Genomic DNA, 25,064 nt, shown 5'->3' with positions numbered 1-25,064 from the left:
AAAAAGAGTTCCTTATAGCAAGCACAAATAATGAAAAATAGTGAAACAGTTAGGATTAGGGTCAGAGAAGTTAGGGGAGTTACAAAATAAGAGTAAACCATGGTGAGCACTGGCTGAGGACGGGGATGATGCTAGTAATAACATAGTGCACCATAGATGGTGGAAAGTTCAAGAGGTTCTCCATTGACAACTCGAGAACGCGGGTGCGTTGTACCCCCACTAAACAGAGCAGCTGGTCATGCATGTGCCGGCTGCTCCATTTGCCATCATTGAAGAACAGTGCACGGCTATCTCAGCTAATGTCATAGACATAGACAGTGCAGGCAATGCATGGGGTACAACAAAGGTGGACCCCCGTTCTTCTGGATTCATGGAGGTCACATCACCGAGACCCCCACCAATCAGCAAATTAGCCCATATTCCATAGAGAGGGACTAATTTGTCGTCACCGGAGAACCCCTTCAAGCCAGCAGTAGTCAGGATTAGTAGAGCCAGACATGAAGGAAGGTTTTTCCACAGCTTGGGTTAATCCGCAGGAGCGTGTTATTAATATGTCTCCCCCCGGTATCCTGTGCCTGGCTCCCCCTCATATCTATATTACACAATGCCTTCCCCTGGCCTGCCTGGTTAGGATGATGTGAGGATGATTGCTGTGCTCCCCTTCATGCGCTTCTCTATCTTGATGTTGTCAGCAAAATCATGTTCATGTTACCTAAAATGTAAATCCAGGCCAACTAAGTTGCCAGAAAAATGACACTGCAGGATTACTACATACAGCGCTGTCAGGTGACATGTCCGCACACTTCAGCATCTGTCTAGTTCAATGGCTTCAGATTTCTACATCTTCCTCACTTCGGAGGGCGATTTGGTGGTACTGTAACCTCTAGCAAGATCTTTGTCAATAGGGTGTGTACTGTCTGATTCTATATGGTTCGGATGCAAATATTCGCTATTAAAAATCTATTGTTTTCCATCAGTACCTCTCCATGGTAACAGACTATAAACCCCGAATAGTCTGTTCCTCTCGGATTCTTACTAAGCTACCAAATATATGAAAGAATGAATTAGGGTCCATATGGAATACAGTATGACTGCGCAGGCCTTTTTTTGTAGTCTGTTACCATGGAGACATATTGAATTATGGTACATTCAAAATTTAATCTTATGAAAGTAGGTTAAAGAAACACTCACCTTTCCGTCATCCTCAAATACTATCTTTGTGTTGACCTGAAACTTCTTCTTTAAAACTTTTTTGGCTTCTTTCACTTTGGATACTTTTTCCATTTTCTTAAGCTTAGTCTTGGTGATTTCTTCCTTCTACAAGGACAAAACACAAACAAGTCACATTGCATTCAATAAAATATCACATTTGATCAATGGATAAAATGTTGATGTAATCATTGTCATCTAAACATAATATTCCTTGAATTCAAGAAATTTCAAAATGTCAATATCCTTAAGCCAAAAACTAATAGTCAAATTGTATGGTGGCCCAATAAACACAATATTTCATGCTCAACTATGGTGAACTCCATGACACCATACAGCAAATGATGGAGTACGCAGCGCATGAATAGAACCCAAGACCATCCTCCTGCATCTGACGACTATCCTCAGACTTAGACACAACGGAGCAGACAACAAAATAATAGATACCTTTAATCCCTACTCCATTCCACTGTGGCACTTCCCTTCAAGACCAACTTCTGATGTACAGAGGCTCAAGGGTGAACAAGACACTATATATAAAGTTACATAGGACAGAGGGCGAAAGACAAATTCTCACCAGGACGGGTCGAGAGGCAGAAGTGCATAGCAACAAGGAATATAACAAGGGTGCACCAAGCACAGGCCAAAGTCAGGGGTAGAAGGAATTTGCCTAATATCAGAGATCCAGGTAAAAGTGTTCCGGACAGGCAGCAAACGGTTGCATTTACAAAACGGGCAAAGAAACCACAACTAGTGTTTAACCTAATTATCTCAGGCACCTTCCATGAAAGCCAAGTATCTTGTATCACCAGTGGTCACCGAGCATTGGTTGGGGACACATTTTCTTGCAACAGTTCTGGACTTTTTGGGCGTGCCAGGGAGCATACATTCCATAGAAGGGAGCCTAACCACACTAGGTGGTTAACCTTATTAGCTCATGCACCTTCCTGTGAGGCAAAGTGCATTATATCACCGGTGGTCACTTATGATGGGTTGGAGACACATTGGGGCTTATTTACTAAGGGTCCCGCAGCCACATTTCCATCGGTTTTCCGATGTTTTCGGGGATCGCGCCGCTGGGACAGGGATTTAGGGAGGGGATGATTGTGTTGCACGCGATTAGCGTCCAAAGATCCGATGGATTTGGACAGAGCGCGGGATTTAACTTAAAAAATTGTGTCGCAAGCACAAGGAAGGAGGAGGAAGATGGTGAACTCCGACGGACCTGAACGGGGAAGCGATACATGCAGGATATTGGGCGCACAATCTTCTTGAATCGCGGCATAGTGGATTGTCGTCAGACAATGCACTTTCGGGATCTCCTCCAGACCGGGTAAGTAAATGTGCCTTATTGTCTTGTACTAGCGCTGGACTTTTTGGAAAAGCCAGAGTTAAAACTTTGCAGAAACCGCACCAGGTTGTCAACCTAATTTGCTCATGCATCTTCCAGGGAGGTAAAGGGTTTTATATCTGGTGATCACTGAGAATTTGGCTGGGAACGCATTATGGCACTGAGCTTTTTAGGAGTGCCATGTAGTGTACACTAGGCATTGGAAGACAGAGAACCCTGGTGGCCTTAAGAGGAAGAAGGAGCAAGACTCTTCTTGGAAAACAAGCTTAAAAATTTCTCTTTCCAACCAGCATATGATCAGTCATCAAAACAGTTTATAGTCCGGTGGCGACGGAAGAACACATAGCAGTCTTCCCGCTGTGGATGTTGGAAGGAGGCAAAGCATATTTTACATTTCTCTCTGTTCCGTTTCCAGCATCCTCCATGCCATGAGAGCCGCATACATCACACCCGCCTCTCTGGATGCAGATCAAAGATTTCGGAGAGCGATTCCAGCTCTCTCTTGCTCCTCTGTCAAAGGCAGAATGACGGCAGAACAGTGGTTATCAGCGCTGGTGCGCACCTCGCCTCAGGCAGATTATTTCCATACATGCATTTTCAAAAACAATCCAAAAGAAACAAAAAGGAAGGGGGGGGTTAAAATAAATCAAATGAAATGTATTCCAAAGAGATTTATAAGGGAAAAACCCTTTATATTCATAAAAAGGCCATCTCCTAAGCACTTTCAAAAATTGCACCTGGAGGAATTCCTGGGGTTGTACATTTTACACACAAAGCGGCTTAACTGTAATAATATATACAGGGTGTAACAAAAAGGTCAGGACTGAGAAATATCTTGCACAATTCGCATCGCTTCAAAAAACTAAAATTATATAATGTGCCAAATATTTTTCAAAATTCTATTCAATGATTCCAAACTCCATGGGGCGGAGGGCAACTTTGAAATCTTATTAGGGAAGCCCCATTTTTAATTGCAGATTCGGATTCTCCATGAAAAATTACATTGACTCAAACTATGATTCGAGTCATTCGAGTTTTAAAATATCGAATGCTCTACATTAAGTGTTTGAGTTTGGGAACATTTGGTAGCCATTACAAAAATATTGCATGTGTCCATTTTCAGATTTGGATCTGATGTTTATCGAAATATCCACTTTTTCAACGTTTTTGCTCACATTTCAACTTTTGGCGATTACAGCGCCATCAAAATGTAACAAAATTGGGCGTGTGGGAGGCAGGGGTATTTTTGGATATATTTTCCAAAAAGATTTGACATCTATATTTTTAGTTTTTGGACTCAATGTTTATTTTGCTAAATATTCCACCGCCCCACCTATTTATTACACCCTCTAAATATTTTAAAACTAGCCCCTCAATGCCAGCACAGGCAGCCTGGTGCCTGCTCCTGGGACTCCCAATTGATGCCATTTTTTCCCCCCAAAACACTAAGTCACTGCAAAGGTTGGTCAATGAAGTACCATTTGTATAGCAGTCACCACTACAGCTAGTAAGTGGTTGCAAAAATGATCTGCCACACATGGCAAACAGGAGGCTCTGAAGCCAGCACCAGGCCACCTGCGCAGGAACAGGGAGGCAGTATTTCTTGCTTAAGCAATTTTTTACGAGGCCCCACGTCTTTTAGTTCCGCCCTGCAACCAACTTCACCCCAGCCAGTTGCTAACCCCTGCCACCCCACGATGCTGACTCCACCACCGAAATCCATGTTGGGACTTCAACTGTGTATCCGGAGAGGACACAGATAGAGCTGAATAACAGTTAGCTCTCTGCATCATCATCCTTCCCTTGCCGAGGCTGCAATGCCGTCAGGTGGGGAATGATGATATCATCACCTGCTGGCATCGCAGCCACAGAGGAAAATGAGAAGAGGAGAGCTGCTGGGGGATGGGGACAGGTGAGTATGTGAGTTTATTTTTTTAATTAATTTTAAACAAGGAAAAGAGGTCAAGTAGAGGGGTGCACAATATGGGTGGGTATGAGAGAGGGTGACCAGAATATATATTTCTTTTAGGGGTGGGGGGCTAAGAGAGGGTCCACAATATGAGAGGTCTAGACACATCTGAGTTCCAGAAAGATTCTCCAGATGCGCCTAAAATGCATTTTAGAACACAATTCAATTGCATCTTGCGCACAAGGTCTTAGGTTGGGTTCAAATTATGTTTTTGCATTGTGTTTTAAAACACATTGCAAATACATTGCAAATACATTGCAAATACATTGCAAACACATGGGGGGGGGGGGGAAATCGCACCTCAAAATACAACCGTGTTTTTACTATCCATAATGCTGTTTGGGATGCGTTTTGGCCGATGCATTTGTTGAGTCTTTCAGATGCAATGAAAGCGCATTCTGTAAATGCACCTAAGAATATTTCCATGTCGCATTAGGTGGGCCCCCAAAATCAATTTCCCTGGTGGACCCTAATCTCCAGAGTCCGACCTTGCACTCACACAAAGTAGTCTACAAAGTAGCTTATCCTGGCAGCGCTTGGCATGTTTGTGCACTGCACAAATAGCTCAGTGACTTCGTTGGACAACATGTAATACTTCCTTTCTCCTGCGGAGGCATTGCAGGGAAACAAGATACTTGTTACTTCAAGGGTTACATCAAGTCCCTGGAGTTTATAGGGACAAAAGACCCTGTAATAACCATTTACCGGCATTACGTCAGTAAGGGTGGTAAAGTGCTGCTTTTATAATAGGTTAGAGCCAGAAAACAGACCTCCACAAATATTTACTCCAATAAACAGCCTAGACTTAGCTGTTCCCATCAGAGAAAAGGCATTTTTTGTTCGGTAACACTTGTAAAATCTCTCGGCTGTCACTTTATAATAGAGACGGTCTTAGCCGCAGGCACTTGTGAAAGGATAGGTCACTGCATTGTTCCTTCCTTTGATAAAAGCTGGACACGGGAGACCGCAACATTTTCTACATAAGTTGATTGAAGAAACAGCTCCGGGCCATTACCATATGAAATTTGAGTTAGAGTCGTCTTCACAGGCCGGGCATCAGTAAAGCACAATAACATTTCTTGTCAACAATAAGCTGATGCCATCAGATTCCCTGATAATCCGCTTAACAAGGACAAAATATAGCAGGAAGGGGATTTTGGCTTTTGCGAAAAACCCACTGAAAGGGCAACATTTGGGGGGAAATAGAAGAAATTTTAACACTGACCCCTCCGGACAATGTAACAGCTAGTAAAGATATTTTAGATTTTTGCTTACACAGCGCCACTCTAGACCATAGGCAATGTCTGGTATTGCAACTCTGCGTTATTCAAACTAATACGGATGCGCTACAATTCGACCTAACCAATGGGCCAGGGAGGCGTTTCTGAAAGAATGCAGCCATGTTTTTCGGATAGGATTGATAGATTCCAGATTTACGTGTTCTCTATATACGACACTTTGGGCCCCTGGTTTGTGTTAGGTGAGGTTAAGCGTCCCCAGTGGTGAGACACAACAATAGGGGAGTTAAATAAAACATTTTAACATTAATTAACGTCCGACTTTTTAACATTCCAGATGTTACAGAATCGTCCACGGAGAACTATAGAATCTGCTCTTTCATCGGTTACAGGCTCTAAGTGGTCCCTGAAGGGAGTCAATGAATATTACATGATATTTACACTTCAGCATTTCGTGGGATCACTTTGTGGTTTTAAATCTGAGAGTGTTACACATATTCCTAAATGCTGCACTTATAACGTATATAGGATTTATTTTTTTGACTCTTGCAGCGCTGTCTGGCTTCTAAGAGTGGATTCAGGCAAAAGGAAGGGGAAAGGCAATATATACTGTATATACACAGTATAAAAAAATATACCCGAACGGGTTGTCCCCAGTTTCATTGTTCTCCACCATCTACCAGTTAAGAGATAATCTGACTGCTGGGACCACCCACCGGTCACGAGAACAGACACGTGGATAGACTCTGAATGGATTGGCAGGACGCATGCCCAACCTGTACTCCATCTCTTAGAGAGAACCAGACACCTCATACTTGAGATCATTGGAGATCCAAGCAGCTCAACCACCACAGATCAGATAGTTACAAGATAACAAAGGAAATTTGGGACAACCCCAAATGGTTCTACAGGAATCCAGAGGGGGTCTAGCAGTGGTGCCAGAAAAAACCCCCACCAAAACATACCCTGCTCCGGATACTGACGTAGCCAGATGGACCTGGAGATCACTGATTGGGTTCCAGGAGATCTCCAGAACTCCTGGCCAAGTCAACTGTACCAAAGACTTTAAAAACAGAGAAGTTGGGGGGGATCGGAGATTGAATGAGGTGTAGTAATTTTTTTGTGGGGAAGAACCCTGCTCAAAACCCAGTTTTTCCAGGATTCATGGAAAACTCCTATATTCCTTTATTTAGTATTCCCAAGCATTCCCTGCCAAGGAGAGTCCGTCTCCAGTTCCTACCTGAACCCCCATTAACTAGCCAAATGATATGGGGTTTAGCTGTCTAACCATCTAATAATCGCAACTTATTCTAAGCATAGTCAATCAAATACATATATTGGAACGTCACTTTAAATTAGGAACAAGAACCCAGATGAAGCTCTATATGGCACAATTTCAAGCAATGTCCAAGTCCATCAAAAGTACTACGAAAAACGAAAAAAACTTGGAAGATGGACACGGCCCAAGACCATAGACAGTTTTAGAACTCATATAATCTATTAGAATTTTGGCCTTTTGAGAGAAGATTAGCCAGGAGACTTCTGGAAGGGGATGATGAGCAGACCCATAAAACCGTACAATGTACATCAAAGTTAATTATATTATGAGCCGCTGCCTGGCTCCCATGTAATAAAACAAGGGGGTCCTCCGCTAGTGCAGGCCACACATCACGAGCGCAGAATGAGAACGAAGGCCTTCTCCGTCACAATGGCAGAATTCATTTATCGGAGTAAACTTTGCCAACCCTAATTTACAATGTAAAGAGGCCACTCGCTTACTTGTGTATTCATGACTGGGAACGGCGGGATCTGATTAAAAACCAGGAGAGCATGACTTCTGCTGTATCAGGAATGATTATTAGACATATTATTTAGAAAGCCAAGCATGGATTACGTTACAGATCACAGCCACAATGCAACCCAAACCCGTATTGTCGAGGGAACACACTACAAAACAGATCACAGAATTGTTCCAAGAACATTTACTCTTCCCAATCCAGAAGTTCTGACCATACAAAGCTGCAGACAGTGTCAGGTATCATTCCTCGAGATCTATGTAACCATTTTGTAGCAACAGGACTGTCAAAAGGCATTTGTTATCCTGGATTGTAGCTGGACTTGGAACATTCTGCTTCAATGATGTGTGAGATCTCTTAACTGTACACAGCACAGTCCCATCTGCTCAATGCTGTTGTCACCTTTTATTTGACTACTACAAGAAGGGATCTGCTGTGTTCAATAGAGATGTCTCACATAGCAATGCACCAAATCCAGCTACAATCCTGAAATATTAATGCATTTTCTTATTTTTGCAATGCTACTACTACCACACACAAAGTTCTGATTGGACAGATCTCCTAAGGCTACATTCACATGAACATGTGGCTGCCATACTGTAGCACGACAGGCACAAATCAGCACCCGGGAGAGAAGAAGGGGTTGAGCACCGCTCACCCAAGCCCCTCTCCATAGCGATGTATGGTGCACGGCACCGAATTACGGGAAACAATAGGACATGACCTATCTTTCTCCAGATAGGAACGTCACATGTGTGCTGCACCGTACCGCTCCTGTACGGCGCAGTGCGCCCATTGCCATCTATGGGGGAGGTATATACGCTGTATTGTAAAGCTGGAGGGATCTACCATCAAAATCCATCATGATAAACCAGGGACTCTTGCTCATTAGATACAGGGAACATGACTGTGGTATCTTCTTATATTTGTTATCCATGGCCAACTTCCTGTTAAAGCTACTTTTAAAATTATGCAAGTAATCCTGAAGGACTCTGGGGAAAAAACAGAGCCCTTCAGGATCATTTGCATAAGTTTAAAAGTAGCAGTAGCTTCAGCTTCAAAGGTTGCTACAATGAGAAGAATAGGTCTCCCCTACCCCTATACTTCCTACTGCATCTAAAGGGAGGAGGAAGAGCCATGTTCTGCTCATTGTAACAGCCTATTAAACTGCAGTATTGAGGGAATCTGGTAACACCCCAAGAGCCCTCCAGGCTAATTAGCATAATTTTAAAAGTTGCTTTTACAAGGGAAACGCACGGACCACAAATATAAGAATGGTATCTGGATCTATAAGTAAGTGCCCCTCCAACCCCGGTTTATCATCATGAATTTTGATGGTAGATTTTCTTTAAAGGGAAACACTGGTGGGAAACGTTAATAGTTGAGCCATTATAATAATGTATAACATACATTGTACTAATAAAATTATACTGGTGGTTGTGCTTGTGAGAAATCAGTTTTATTTTGGTCTTCACGTCCTCATCCTTCTCCACAACCAACATGTTTTGGTTGCTGTCCACCTAAATTTCCAAGGACACAGTCACGTTATTTCTCAATTACTACCACAGTAAATTTGAAAAAGCTAATTACCCCCCACCCCCCAAAAAATTGATTTTCCATTCCATTTTCCACTAAAGGTTTTTTCTATGTTTTTCTTATTTTGTTGCCCCAAGCTCTATGTTCCCTTCTATGTCACCACCCTCTTTTCCTTCTAAGACCCTCCTCCTCCAAGTTGCCCCACAAATCCACCATCGATTTCACATGCAGACCCTTCTTGAAGCTCCCTGCTGTCCCTGCTGTGACCAGCGCCTGAGCTCGGCTATTCCACAGATTGACCGTTCTCATAGTAAAAAAAACTCCTGTCACCTCTGATGATTAAAAAATGAAATTATTAAATTTAAAAAAAAAAAAAAAATTTATTATTCCTTACAAACAAAAATAGGATACGGCTGCATTCAGTGTAACTGGTCTGTAAGCGTCCCACTATTTTCAACAGGAACTGTTCGCTTAAGTAAAGAGCCTTGTACTACTTCTAGCCATTTTAGAGGAGGTCTTCCTTATTCATCATCAGTTTTCCCCTCTGTGGACTCAGTCCCCACTATAGAGCAGGTCAGGAAGACAAAACTGCACTCATAGGACTTTTTCGTCAGGTAAAATAGTGGACACCTGAATGGCTGGGCTCATTATGGTCAATGGGAACTTTTAGGCTGCGTTCACATGTTGCATTTTGGTTAATGCGTGTGTTAACATTGTGTTAACAAATGTAAACCGTAATGTAATTGGGAAAATCACCTCTCCTTAGCTGTTGAAACGCGTTTCAAAACACAATGAAACCGCAACGTGTGACAGCACCCTTAGGCTACGTTGACACAACAGATGTGAGAAATAGCAATGTGAACCTGGGACTTGACAGGACATCTGAATATACTTAATATGAAGGAGTTACCAGTCACAAAGATGTACAAAAGCTTTTTAGCAATGTCACAAAATTTCAAGGAAAATATTTTTTAAAAAATCTATTGTACCCTTGTTAATATTGAATTAAAAAAAACACACGCAGGGGAGGATAAAATGTTACCTCAACCCATTCACTGGCATAGAATAGATGTGATGACTATAATATATATATGGGAACAACACGCCGCAGTAAAGGGCGCTCCACCGGGAGCCGACGTCAGCAGTCAATAGTCATCCGCGGGCAATCAATCTCAGCAGAAGACGGACAGGACGTCCTGACCTTTGTTTTTGCTCGTAAGGCAGAACTTGCTTTCTTATTTATTGTACAGTAGAAGCAATGAGCAACACTACACAAGGTCTAAGGGCAACATTATAAGATCATTACAAGAGAGGAGGCAAATAAGAGTCCAAAACAAGTAGTAAGGATAAAGTCTACCTATTCGGGTCCGGGAAGTTGGGTTATTTTTTTGTACAAGCATACTGCCATAGAAAGTGCAGTGGTTGGGCTTGGCATTGCAGCTCAGTCCTATCCACAGACAGTTTACCTAACAGTCAGAAAAAAAAAAACGATGGGGGGTGGGGAGTGTTGGACCATCACTAATCCGAAATCAATTTTTAAAACATGGAAAATCCCTTTAAAAATTAAGGGGTGGGCCATTTATATGGATATACCTTAATAAAATGGGAATGTTCGTCAATATCAACTTCCTGTTTGTGGCACATTAGTACATAGGAAGGCGAAAACCTTTCAAGATGGGTGTTGACCATGGTGGCCATTTTGAAGTCGGCCATTTGGATCAACCTTTTTTTTTTCCCCAATGGGAAGAGGGTCATGTAACACTCATGACACACTGATAGCAACACCACAGAAGAAATACTGGCACAGGCTTCCTGTATCCTTTGTTTCAGATGTCATATATTACATGACCCTCTTCCCATGGGGAGGGGGAAGTCGGATTGTAGAGTTCAAAATGGCCGCCAAGGTCAACACCCATCTTGAAATGTCCCCCCCTCCCATATACTAATGTGCCACAAACAGGAAGTGGATATCACCAACCATTCACAATTTATTTAGGCGTCCTGGTGCAGAAATCTAATATTTTAACATTCTGAATACTTTCATACATTGCTTGCTCATTGTTACACCATTTGCTTCCCCCCTGCTTCCTCAGCACTTCCCCTCTCCCTCTGCCTGATGTAATCTCACATCAGAAAGGAAATACCAGTGACAAAAGAAAGTGTTCCGGAACAGTGTAAAAAGCCTGAGAAACTACAGCACGGAGGAGCTGCTGGTAACACCCACCAGGATCATTAGCATCATTTTAAAAGTTGATTTTAAAAGGACAGAGTTGCCAACAGTGCCTGGATGTATGAGTAAGCTTGATTTTTCATGATACATTTCCTTTAACACTCCGCCAAGTGAAACTAAGTTAGACATTTCACCATTTAGCAGTCCCAGGAATTATACTAAACTCTGTTAATTTATGTGCCCCCCCCCTCCCCCCTACATATCTGCTTGTACGCCATTACCGCTTGGCTTTTTATGCGCGCCTTGTTAAGACAAGAATCGCTGAGGGGAGATTAATGAGGCAGCTGTACAGAATTACCAAGTGAAATGCTACCTGGGAAGGAAGTCATATGTTACCATCATGCTGGAGATATTACACAACAAATACTATGCAAATGCTTCGCCTCTCTGATTGGAGGGGAAAAATGGGTCGCAATTAGGCAAAGCCTAAATCCGGCGCCGGGGCCGCCATCCGCGCTGCCGATTTAGAAATGTCAGTTCAAATAAATTATGCAGAGAGAAACACATCTCCGCTCTCGCCGCCCCAAATAGATTTCGAGGTGTACGGCTCTTCGTTGTACAAATGTGACTCGTGGAGGACTGGATGCTGATTGATGGCTGCACATATCGCGTTTCCATATCAAATGCCTCAAGGTTTTGGATATCATAAGAATTATAAGATCCGATGAAAAAGGAGGACATCTCAACTGCTGCAGAACATCATTTCACTACAGTACACTCATCCCTGCAATAACAAAGGGGCGCTCTCATGAAGAAAGCACCCATGTCCTTATGTTTTTTTTGGAGCAACCAGATATTAAGAAGAACAGGGTTTGTTTTCACACAGAGTGTCCTTGCACTGTCAACACTGATTGGACAATGGAAACCGTAACACACAATTGTAAATTCATTCCTATATGTCCAACAGGAACAATGACAAAATGCTATAACAAAATATACTCTCAGGGGAATACAAGTGTTAAGTAGGGCAGAAATAGGGACCATCGTCCTTATCTTTGTGGGGGTCGCAATGAACAATCCCTTCCCAACCCACTATAAATACTCGTCCCTTATCCACAGGATGCCGAAGTTTACAATGAACATAAAATGTATTTAGACATTTCAGGATCGGTAATCTACCGAGCAAAGCACAGCAAATAGAGCCTTCTTAACCGGCAAATTTTATGAGCAATTGTCCGATATCCCTCAACTGACGAGAACCCCAACTAATGTTAGAACATTTAAAGTGTATTCTAGAAAATTGTAGCTTTTGAAGCCTGTGTGACATCACATGAGCAAAGATATAACAAGTGGTGCACCTGTGTGACATCACATGAGCAAAGATATAACGAGTAGTGCACCTGTGTGACATCACATGACCAGGGATATAATGAGCCCTGCACATGTGTGACATTACATGACCAGGGATATAACGAGCAGCGCACCTGTGTGACATGACATGACCAGGGATATAACAAGTCATGCACCTGTGTGACATGACATGACCAGGGATATAATGAGCCCTGCACATGTGTGACATCACATGATCAAAGATATAACGAGCCGTGCACCTGTGTGTCATCACATGAGCAGGGACTGGACTATATTAACAAAAAGAAAATCATGAAGATTATCATTAAATGACAGCAAGCAGAGCTCTATAAAACCGTGGGGGATTGATGAAGTATTTTGTAAAATTGTTTGCTGAAAGTGGACATCCCCTTTAAAAGGGAATTTGTATGGTCCTAAATGCGTCCCAATGCCTTTAAATAGGAGGAGACAAATCTTTGAAAACTAAGAAAACTGATGAACTGTATCAATGCCCTGTGGTTTTCTATATCTCTGCTTGCTGTCCTGCTATAGAAAGCTTCCAGGTTTTACTTCCTGTGGATAGAAATCTGTCCACAATGAAAACGCAGGTGCATGGCTGCGACTACGCTCTGTGATAATAACGGCTCGTGCACCTGTGTGACCATGGACAAGTCTTTATCCACAAGTAAACATAGAAGCTTTCTATAGAAGGACAACAAGCAGAGATCGAGAAAAACGCAAGGGATTGATACAGAAAGTATATTGGAGAATTGTCTAACTTTTCATTAGACAAACAATATCAATAATATGCTGAAAGTGGACAACCCCTTTAAGTTCCACGGAAGACAATACTCACTGGTGAAGAATGAAGGCACAAAATAAAAAGTCACACATCTTACGTTATATTCACTTTCCGCATGACTTTAGGATTCGCGAATCACAAGGCATTGCATATGCCATACGTAAGTCACATAATGCACGGCAGCAGGTGATTCACGCAAATACAGATCACACTTAATGCTCCACAATACGAGCTAATATTAGCCTGGCAGCGTGCTATTACAGGAAACATGGATTGTAATAGCCTCGCCTGCCAGAAACCTGCTGACAGTGAAGATTTTCTCAATTAACCCCATTGCATTGTACTGTTTGATAAAAGCTTACAGCGCTGCAGAACAGGAACCAGGCAATCCCTATATAAACCCAATCTGCAGGTCTGCATAGCATCTCTACGGCAACTAATCCTCACACAAAAAATGAAAACCCCACATATAACCCTACTGATGAATATCTGGTCTCTTGTGTCTTGCTACCACATGGTCTGTGTAATTCAGCTTGAAGGAAATCTACCATCACGATAAACCAGGAACACTTACTCATAGATCCAGACACCTTGACTATGGTAATAATCTTATACTTGTTATCCAGCGTCTATTTCCTTCTAAAATCAACTTTTAAAAATATGCTAATGAGTCTGAAGTGCTCTGAGGGTGTTAACAGAGGCCGCTCCCCCTGATCCCTCAGCTCTTCCCCCTCCCTCTGCCTGATGTAATCGTACTGCAGCAGAGGAAGCTCCAGCACACAATAGGAGGGCTGACTGCTACCTACTACCACTACGTAGGTAGAAGCTCAACTACGACAAAAGGCAAAAATGAGCAAACAAATCCAGAAAATCACATTGTCCGATTTTTAAAGAATTTATTTGAAAATTATGGAGAAAAATAAGTATTTGGTCAATCACAAAATCTCAATTTTTTTTGTTGGCAATGACAGAGGTCAAACTTTTCTGTAAGTCTTCACAAGGTAGGTACACACTGCTGCTGGTATGTTGGCCCATTCCTCCGAGCAGATCTCCTCTAGAGCAGTGATGTTTTGGGGCTGTCACTGGGCAACAAGTACTTTCAACTCCCTCCAAAGGTTTTCTACGGGGTTGAGATCTGGAGACAAGCTAGGCCACTCCAGGTCCTTGAAATGCTTCATTGCCCTGGTGGTGTGCTTGGGGTCATTGTCATGCTGAAAGACCCAGCCACGTTTCATCTTCAATACCCTTGCTTACGTAAGGAGGTTTGCACTCAAAATATCACCACACATGCGACTCAGCATTCACTCACATAACGAGTTGTTTCTACTAAATACTTCTACTTTGGTTTCATCTGACCGTATGACATTCTCCAAATACTCTTCAGGACCATCCAAATGCTCTCGAGCAAACATCAGATGGGCTAGAAATGTATGCTAAAGCAGGGAGACACATCTGTTAATGAGAGGAGGACAGAGGAGCCATTACTACAGGTAATGAGAGGAGGACAGAGGAGCCATTACTACAGGTAATGAGAGGAGGACAGAGGAGCCATTACTACAGGTAACGAGAGGAGGACAGAGGAGCCATTACTACAGGTAACGAGAGGAGGACAGAGGAGCCATTACTACAGGTAACGAGAGGAGGACAGAGGAGCCATTACTACAGGTAATGAGGGGAGGACACAGGAGCCATTACTACAGGTAATGAGAGGAGGACACAGGAGCCATTACTACAGGTAATGAGAGGAGGACAGAGGAGCCATTACTACAGGTAATGAGAGGAGGACAGAGGAGCCATTACTACAGGTAATGAGAGGAGGACACAGGAGCCATTACTACAGGTAATGAGGGGAGGACACAGGAGCCATTACTACAGGTAATGAGAGGAGGACAGAGGAGCCATTACTACAGGTAATGAGGGGAGGACACAGGAGCCATTACTACAGGTAATGAGAGGAGGACAGAGGAGCCATTACTACAGGTAATGAGGGGAGGACACAGGAGCCATTACTACAGGTAATGAGGGGAGGACAGAGGAGCCATTACTACAGGTAATGAGGGGAGGACACAGGAGCCATTACTACAGGTAATGAGAGGAGGACACAGGAGCCATTACTACAGGTAATGAGAGGAGGACAGAGGAGCCATTACTACAGGTAATGAGGGGAGGACACAGGAGCCATTACTACAGGTAATGAGAGGAGGACAGAGGAGCCATTACTACAGGTAATGAGGGGAGGACACAGGAGCCATTACTACAGGTAATGAGAGGAGGACAGAGGAGCCATTACTACAGGTAATGAGAGGAGGACACAGGAGCCATTACTACAGGTAATGAGGGGAGGACAGAGGAGCCATTACTACAGGTAATGAGATGAGGACAGAGGAGCCATTACTACAGGTAATGAGGGGAGGACACAGGAGCCATTACTACAGGTAATGAGAGGAGGACAGAGGAGCCATTACTACAGGTAATGAGAGGAGGACACAGGAGCCATTACTACAGGTAATGAGGGGAGGACACAGGAGCCATTACTACAGGTAATGAGAGGAGGACAGAGGAGCCATTACTACAGGTAATGAGAGGAGGACAGAGGAGCCATTACTACAGGTAATGAGGGGAGGACAGAGGAGCCATTACTACAGGTAATGAGAGGAGGACAGAGGAGCCATTACTACAGGTAATGAGAGGAGGACACAGGAGCCATTACTACAGGTAATGAGAGGAGGACAGAGGAGCCATTACTACAGGTAATGAGAGGAGGACAGAGGAGCCATTACTACAGGTAATGAGGGGAGGACAGAGGAGCCATTACTACAGGTAATGAGGGGAGGACACAGGAGCCATTACTACAGGTAATGAGAGGAGGACAGAGGAGCCATTACTACAGGTAATGAGAGGAGGACACAAGAGCCATTACTACAGGTAATGAGAGGAGGACAGAGGAGCCATTACTACAGGTAATGAGAGGAGGACAGAGGAGCCATTACTACAGGTAATGAGAGGAGGACAGAGGAGCCATTACTACAGGTAATGAGAGGAGGACAGAGGAGCCATTACTACAGGTAATGAGAGGAGGACACAAGAGCCATTACTACAGGTAATGAGAGGAGGACAGAGGTGCCATTACTACATGTAATGAGAGGAGGACACAGGAGCCATTACTACAGGTAATGAGAGGAGGACAGAGGAGCCATTACTACAGGTAATGAGAGGAGGACAGAGGAGCATCTTCTAGAACAAGTTACAGAACTGTGAGAGACCAATCTTGCTGGTTTGTAGGTGACCAAATATTTATTTTTTACCATAATTTTGCAATTAATTCTTCCAAAAAAAATAAAATCTGACATTGTGATTTGTTTTCACATTGTATCTTTCATAGGTTCTACCTATGATGTGAATTACAGGCGCCTCCTATCTTTTTAAGTGGGAGAACTTGCACAATTGGTGGCTGTCTAAATACTCCCCCCCACTGCCTGTGTGTGTGGGCAGGTAGTTGGCGTTACCCATCATCTATGTGTGCAGCTGACACAATGCAAAAGCAGTGTGTGATGGCGGGCAGTAGGATCCCATTTACCTGTATGCCCGGACATTTAGAAGTAACGCCAATCATATGACACGTAGCTCTAATTTCTGACTGGAACTAATCCCTTTAACAGTGCATAAACGCTGCAATAGGCGTCACGGCCATCACATAAAACATTACCGAAATGGACAGCGACACCTTTACCAGCCCCTTCTGACTGATCCACGTATCAGTTAACATGTCCAATCTGACATTTATGTATCCATCCAATTTACGGATTGATTTCCGAGTCATGCATATCAATCAATCATATTCCGGGAAGGCCTTTTCTTCTACGGTATAAGTGGGGAGCGGTCTCCTCTCGGTGACCCTCACGTCAGACAGCAGCGCTCTAATCAGCTATTAGCCCGTCTCAAATTCCTAATCAATAGTAAACTGTTTGAATGAAGCGGAGGCATTAGCCAGCGAGCATTGAGCGGAGGGAGAGATCCGCAGCCGCCTCGCACCACATGGGTTTAATGCAAGATGTGCACATCTGTGCCGCTCTCCATCGTACTCCTTAACTTCAGACGTGAGCAGCAGGACAAGCAACGGGGACGAGAGTGGAATTTTTACACAGGCAAAATACAAATCACACAGGACTGGAGCAGAAGACAGAACAGCCGCTAGATGAGGACAGCACTGGGGGTGGTGGCGACACCAAGATCACCACCAAAACCATTCCAAAAACCTTTTCCCATTTTATTACTATACAATTAACACAAGTTATGTAATGAACTTATGCCCCAAATGCCTTCACAATGGAGTTACAGGCAGTCCCCAGGTTATGTACAAGATAGGTTCTTTCAGTTTGTTCTTAAGTTGAATTTGTATGCAAGTTGGAACTGTATATTTTAGAACTAACTACAGACCGCTTTTTTGCTTTTTTTTTTTTTTTCCCACTAACCATTCGATTTTTAAACTTTTTTGCAGTAATGGGACCAAGGATGATCAATAAAGGGATGTTTAAAGCTTTAGGTGTTGCTGACAATTTATTAAAACAGGATCTCAATTTTATAAAAACTATTAAGATTTCGCATTTCCACTGAGAATTTTTGCATGAATTATCCGCTGCTCAGCACCCACTTAATCTTCAGGTTATATAAGGTAAAACTGTAAAAAAGTGTGGCTCCACAAGTGTGTAAAGCTTCAATCAAACATGAAGACCTCTTAATCTGGCGCCCCGTGTACTAAGTAGCGGAGAGGGAATTAACCTTCACCAGCCCACTCACCGGAGCTCCCAACCCCCACCACTAGAACAATGACTGCTACTTACACTGCAATGAATATTCATGAACATATTAACAGTGCATTCACTCGACATAGAGGTCACAAACTTTGATAATTTTATATCTATGGCAGGTCGTGTCCTTTCCACGTGACTGCACAGACTTCAAGCCCACGACTGTTCTGTGCCAAGCAAATCAAAGGCTGCTAATTGCTTCGCTTGACACATGACATGCCCAATCCCCGCGCCAGTCTGTAATCAGCAAAAAGCAGCAGAGTCATCAAAGTAAGGTAACCGAAGCAACCAGAAAATCAAGGGACAACGAGAAATCAGAAATTACCATCTGCACCAACATCAACACACGAAGAAGACATCATCAAAGCTGAAATACTGCTGCTTCACAGGTACAATGTCAACGCCGTAAATGGGTGCCAACATAATTATCAATAAGGTACCTATGAAATATTCTTGGTAATTCAGCAAAAACAGTAGAAAAAACTTTTTGATCCAATCCAAGATTAAAGGATTTTCTTCTCCTGCCAGCAAACGTCTTCTCCTAGTCAGAGAGTCTTCCGTTTAGATGGTATTTGGAGAAAGTTTAATGTGTTACCTATTTGAGGGATCTCTACCACTGGTGTTTATTCAAACTCATTTGTAATGTTCTCCATTTTAGCCTCCCAAAAACTCAAGTTGCAGAAGAAAAAAAAATAAAAAATAAAATAATGACAGTAGTTGTGAAGCTACATTGTACAAGTCTCGAAAATGACGTCAACTTCTTTGGACTTTGCGGCAGAGGTCCCTAAATATTTATTTTTCAATAGCCCCAGTGTAGTTGAGGGTCAGTCTAAGGCTAAAAGTCGTGGGTGAAGTATAGTAGAGGGTCAGACAAAGAGTAGCCAAGTGTAAGTTCTAAGCAGAAGTTCCAAGTCCAGTCACGGATCATGCTAATGGTGGACTGCAGAAGTTCATTGTCAAAAATAAGTCAAGATGGTAGATTAACAGGTCAGTTTAGAGTATGAATATCAAAAATGTCAAGAGGTCAGGGATAAGAGAAGCAGTAATAAGGACCACCAGCGTTGCCTACAACTTTTAAACCTCCTGACCCAGGTACAAAGCTCTGGTGCTCCATCTGGATGGAAGCTGCTGCAACCTGAGGCCTCATTGATCACATGCTATATTACAATGGATGACCATAACGCCCTTTAGTGTATGGCAAGCTCTCCATTTCCCAATCAGATTTTATCAACAAAGGAACCTGCTATGCTTCCAGTAACTTTGATGGGATGCTTAACCAATGTTTTCGAAACAATATGTGGACAATAAATGGAAACCTTTCTCATGGAACTGACAAATAACTTTGTGTCTCAAATAACCCTATACCCCAGTGGTGGCGAACCTATGGCACGGGTGCCAGAGGTGGCACTCAGAGCCCTTTTTGTGGGCACCCAGGCCATCACCAGAGAGGACTCCAGGTATCTTCCTACAGTCCCAAACAGCCCAGGACTTGCTGTGAAAGGACTACCTGGGACTAGCAGAGGAGTGGGAAGGTGTGGACAGATCTGGATTCTTCCCGTTTATGAGACCCTAGAGGGAAGCTACAATGATCATCCAAATTTCTTCTAGCTTCTGCTTAATTGGTGTCCTCAGGGTGCTGATATGAATGAAAGCTGTGACAGAGCAGGAAGTATAAATCACTTTGTGACAAATAAGTGGGACTTGGTTGTAGTTTGGCACTCAGTCTCTAAAAGGTTCGCCATCACTGCTATACCCGCTCAGTCCAAGGCATTGATAAGCAAAGCGTAAAAAAAAATAAAAAAATCATTTACTTCAGTAGGCTTGTGCCAGACATGGTGAACAAGTGCAAACGAAGCCCAACTGTATATTCTTGGAATCTATAAACAAACCGCTGTACCGATTTCGGGAGCATCCACGATAACCTAGATCAATCTTAGGCTGTGGGAAGTCTTTTCTAGTCTTACACAACCATGACATAATTCTATACTTAGGAAAAGCACAAAACACATCCTGGAACTGTTTATATTCAGGTGGAGATGCCCTTTAACTCCGATCAAGGAACTGAATGTTTGAGCATTGCTCACTTGTGCAAATATGCCTTGAAAGAATATCATCTCTACAAATGTTATCATATCAACAAGCGGCAAACAGAAGTCGGTACACAATCTCTACGTCCCAGACTGCTCAAACAGCTTTGTGCGTCCCCCGGCTGAGAAGCTAAACAGATTCCAGCACATGAACAGGTCGACGCAGAAGAAGCCGTTCCCTTATGTCCTTGTAGTGTAATTGCTGCTGTAATTGGATGCACTGTTAATTGCATTCACATTTGGTGGGGTCTTGGGAATACTGCAGTTTACCGAACAACCCGCCATTGCCCGCAATAACTTCAAAGGAGCCGTCCGGCTACACCGCAGAGAACCCACACAGGCCCTATGGAAACGTACCCATGGGGCCCCGGCATAAACAAACGCAAGTTCTTCTCCCGCTTTATTGAGCAAAAACCAAGTAATTACACTTTTATTTACTGGAGCGTAATGTCGGGAAAAAAAATACAAGCAAAGTTTCCATTTCAGCACAGTCCTCTATATGAACGAGGAGCTTCCAAGCCAGCAGCTATGTCAATAAGGCCAACAAAGTATTGAATCCATCCTGCAAACAGGCCCCACAATCCCAGGATATTGATATTGCCCATTATTAAATACGTGAGGGAAATGATTGCTCCAATCTGACAATGAATTTACCAAAATGTAATTTTGAAAAAGGATTAGAAAAATAAATCTCTAAAGATGTCATAAGTGGAATATAATTTATGATTACTTTATATACATTTGCAGGCACATGCATGACCAAAATGGGTCACAGTATCTATGTAGGAGGTTTCCAGGAATTCTTTATAACCCCTCCTACTGGGGGAGTGGGATGTTCAAAAAAAATATATAAAATTTCCTTAGTCTTCAAAATGGTTGTGGTGGTCTTCGGCACAGGTGGTGGCACGGGGATGTCACTTGTGATGTAGAGGTAGTGACATCCCATTGTTAAGCCGTCAGTGATTAAGACTGGAAGGCCATTGTGATGCTTGAACCTGTAGGCGGAGATGGGCAAGTACACTTTCAGTTTTCTTTGGTCACCATCACAGAGGAAGTTTTCTTGAATACCTCCTTAAAGGAAGTCCTCCATTGGAAACACAACTGTCCGCTCTCTGCCACTACAACAGATACTCAACTCCACACTTGCTAAGCTTAAGACTCCATGGAAGGACATTTATTATATTATGATAAAACCGCCCGATGTTTCTGGGGTCCGATTGCACTGGTGTAAAATTCTACACAGGCAATAGCAAGTGTCACCACCTATGTTCTCATTTACCCCCAACCTCTAACGTGGAGAAGAAGACATGTCCTCATATCTGAAGTTCTATATGATCCACACAAACAGCACCACATAGATAAATGGAGGTCTATGGAGGCCATGAGTGTTGTTGGCTACAGCACATTTGCAGGTATGAAACCCTCCCACCTATTATCTGTATAATAAAAGAAGACATTTACACAAGATAAATGTTGGTGGAAGGAGCACGCACAGCGGAGGGTTTTATGTTTAATAAAAGAGGATTAACACTAAAAGTCTAAAGTAAATATACATCAGAGACGCTACGATATCCAGCTGTACCGAGAGCACAAGTACAAATAATACAGACACAGCATGAAGTCCGCGCTACCTCCAACCTTCTACATAGCAAACACTGCATATTAATTAAGTCCGTGGAACGTGGTTGTTGGATAAAAGTTCTTAAGTATTGACACCTTTTTGTTCTTCGAAGATATGAGTGAAACCAAAAAAACATTGACAACCCACAAAAATATGAACCTGGGTTTACAATAATGTTGTGCAAGCTAAATGCAATGGGTAAACTAATCCACACATGGTAACCAAGTCAAATTTCTTCCTCTTCCCCATGAATGACAAGTGTGAATTTATGTAGATTTTGCGTCCTCCTCTGTATTCTCTCACGTGTTTTATCTCATATGGACGCCATGACCTAGCCACAGTTTGTGGCCCGTTTTGGTGGGGTGTAGATGGGAGCAGTGAGCACCCCACTAACTCAAAGGAAGGATCAGCTGTGTGGAGAGAATCGAACCAGCTCTAATTTACGGCACAGCGGTTTGGCACCATTCCCATGTACAATACAAGTCTTTGGGGACAGTATGAGCAGTCAGCTCAATCCCTCCAAAAAAAATGTTAGTGTGCATGTAGCCTTAGGAGACCCATGAAAGGATTGGACATATTTATGAAATAGGTCCCCCAACCTCAAAGCTTGGTACAGGTGTGGCCACACCCTCTCACATAATAAAGGGGACAGAGACAAACTCAAAAGAGGCATCCAATTTGCAGAGCTGATCCAGGATTTCATCGGATCTCCTCCGAGGAATTTCTTTGACAATCTCATTAGTAAGAGGTCTGTTCTACTTTGTGTTATCTTTTTTTCTTTTATGGTTCACTAAACCGTGTGCGCCCTGATGAACTTGAACCATACTTATGTTATTGGGTTTCTGGATTAACTTGTGACAGTCCTGGAGTAGGCATCCCGCAGGGAGCGGTGACAGCCATAATTGTATGGAAGCGTGCCTGTGCATAGGGGGCTCTTTGCTGTCACATCCATAGTCACTTGAGCAGTATGGGGAACAATGTATGAAGAAATTTCCAAATGTGACGCTTTGATTGTTATATTCACTTATTAGGGCTGAGACTTATGAAAATGGAAGGTTTGTGCCCCTTTAAGACACATTTAAATCCCCCCAAGGGCTTCTGTAAATGTAATGCAGACCATGGCATCTACTCATAACATCAGCGGCAGAGACAAAGGAGGTGACAGCAGTATTTGGGCCTCCAGGCATCAGCGATGAGCAGTAAATGGTATCACAATGAAAATGCCATTTCTTCTTAAGAAGCACTTTACATCCGTATACAGAGTATAAACACAAACAGCGGTATGCCAGTGCGGGCACACCAGGATTATCAGCGGTGTACCCAGAGCGCTTGGAAGAAAAGCTTATGCAGAATATATGAAATGTAGATAAGCTTGGATTCATTTATCCGGCCTCGCAGGCAGCAGCATGTAAAGTGCGTCATCCAGGCTCCCAAATTTACATATCGGAGAAGGAGAGAGGAGGAGAAGGGTGCAACTTACTCTCACCCCACTCAGCCCTCAGGTGAGACCAGGAGCACCAAGTAGGGTCTATTGTCGCTTTATTTTAGCCTCCACCCAAAAAAAAAAAAGTGGTTGAAGAGGGTCCAGGAGTGTCTGTGCGCAGGTGTCGGTAGTGAATGTTAAACTGGGACCTGGAGTAGTGCAAGTGCACTATTTTTCTTTCTCCTTATGTCCGACCTGGTATCAGAAGAAGCCCTTTAAACCTAATACAGAAAGAAAAAAAAATGGCTCTTGGCTATGGCAAAGGCCAAACTAATGCCAAGTCCACGCCTGTGTTCGTCAGGTTTAGTTTCGCTGTTTGTGGTTATTCTAGAAAAATTTGCGCTATTTTTTTCTGCTATTATTAAATGGATCATTAATGGAAAGTAATGGAAGGTCTATTGGTTCACAGAAGGTAAACAGAAGACCTACCATTCATCATCTACTAAAACAAAGTGTAAAGGACAGCCAAGATGCAAGTGTGAACTGGGCCTAAATAAGATTCTATTATCTTGTTGCTTATTTACTATAATTACTAAAATAGTAGTGGATTTTGACGCGGGAGCCCACCACTAAATCTGACGCAGATACTGCTGTACAAAAATAAAATTGTCCCATTGTATTCAGTATAAACGAGGAGGAGATTTATGAGAAGTATCTGAGGTAAAACTGCACAAGGCAACCAATCAGAGCTTAGCTTTCATTTTATAGACAGTAGTGGAAAAATGTAGTGGAAAAATGACAGCTCGGATTGGTTGCTCTGAGCAACTAGAACAGTTCTGCTTTCAGACACTTCTGATAAATCTCCCCCCACTGAATGTATATCCAACAACTAGGGAGCAGACTTGCTGGTCTTGCCCTAACACCAGGATAAAGAGAAAGATGTTGAAGGATATTATTTTGACTATTGTGGAGGAATTGCCTTGTGTCACCTGTACAAGTCGCAAAGCGACAAGTAATTGTCATCTTACCATTTATAACTGTGGGCAAACGTAAAAGTCAGCAAAAATGGAGACTTAACAAAAAAAAATTCTGCAGAAAACTACCCGAGACCCGCAACGTTAGCAAATTTCCTCTGACATCATGTCACACCTCCGTTGTTCTAATACATTTTACGCTTTTCCACCAAAACAAGATCCACGAGCATCAGCAGGCGCAAGACTAATGTGACATGGCTGTCACGCGACGGCTCCGACAAAAACATTCATATTCTTGTTAATTCAAAAAAAGATTTCTAGGTTTAGTGAGTTCAGCAAACATTGTATACTTCAAGCCGCTTTCATCACAAAGGAGGCAACAAAATGGGGAGGGGGAGCTGCCAAATCAGTGAACGGACACGATGTACCAGCAATATACTGGAATAAATAATGACCCTCATAGTGAATCAGGTTCTCATACAGGCAGTCCCCAGGTTACGTACAAGACAGGTTCTGTAGGTTTGTTCTGAAGTTGAATTTGTATGCAAGTCGGAACTGTATACTTTATTATTGTAACCTAGGTCAAAATGTTTTTGGTCTCTTTGATAATTGGGTTTTAAAAATGTTGGGTTGTCATAAGAACCAGGATTAACAATAAAGCTTTGTTGCAGCTGATCATTGTACAGTAAATTAACAAAATCCAGAGTTCCGTTTGTAACTAGGGGTCGTC

The 25,064-nt window shown here is 42.8% G+C and overlaps 1 protein-coding gene across 1 annotated transcript in view; it reads right to left on the bottom strand.

Moving 5' to 3' along the window:
* Positions 1 to 25,064, bottom strand: part of DDX10 (DEAD-box helicase 10) — a 123,339-nt gene that overhangs the window by 57,632 nt on the left and 40,643 nt on the right. Inside the window, exon 14 of the mRNA XM_072134247.1 lies at positions 1,192 to 1,317. Within this exon, the coding sequence (XP_071990348.1) occupies positions 1,192 to 1,317 (126 nt within the window). The remainder of the gene's footprint in view (positions 1 to 1,191; positions 1,318 to 25,064) is intronic.

Source organism: Engystomops pustulosus, chromosome 2 (genome assembly GCF_040894005.1).
Source record: "Engystomops pustulosus chromosome 2, aEngPut4.maternal, whole genome shotgun sequence".
NCBI classification, from domain to species: Eukaryota; Metazoa; Chordata; class Amphibia; order Anura; family Leptodactylidae; genus Engystomops; species Engystomops pustulosus.
The sequence above is the reverse complement of the archived record's forward strand: the minus strand, read 5'-3'. Positions and strand labels throughout refer to the sequence as shown.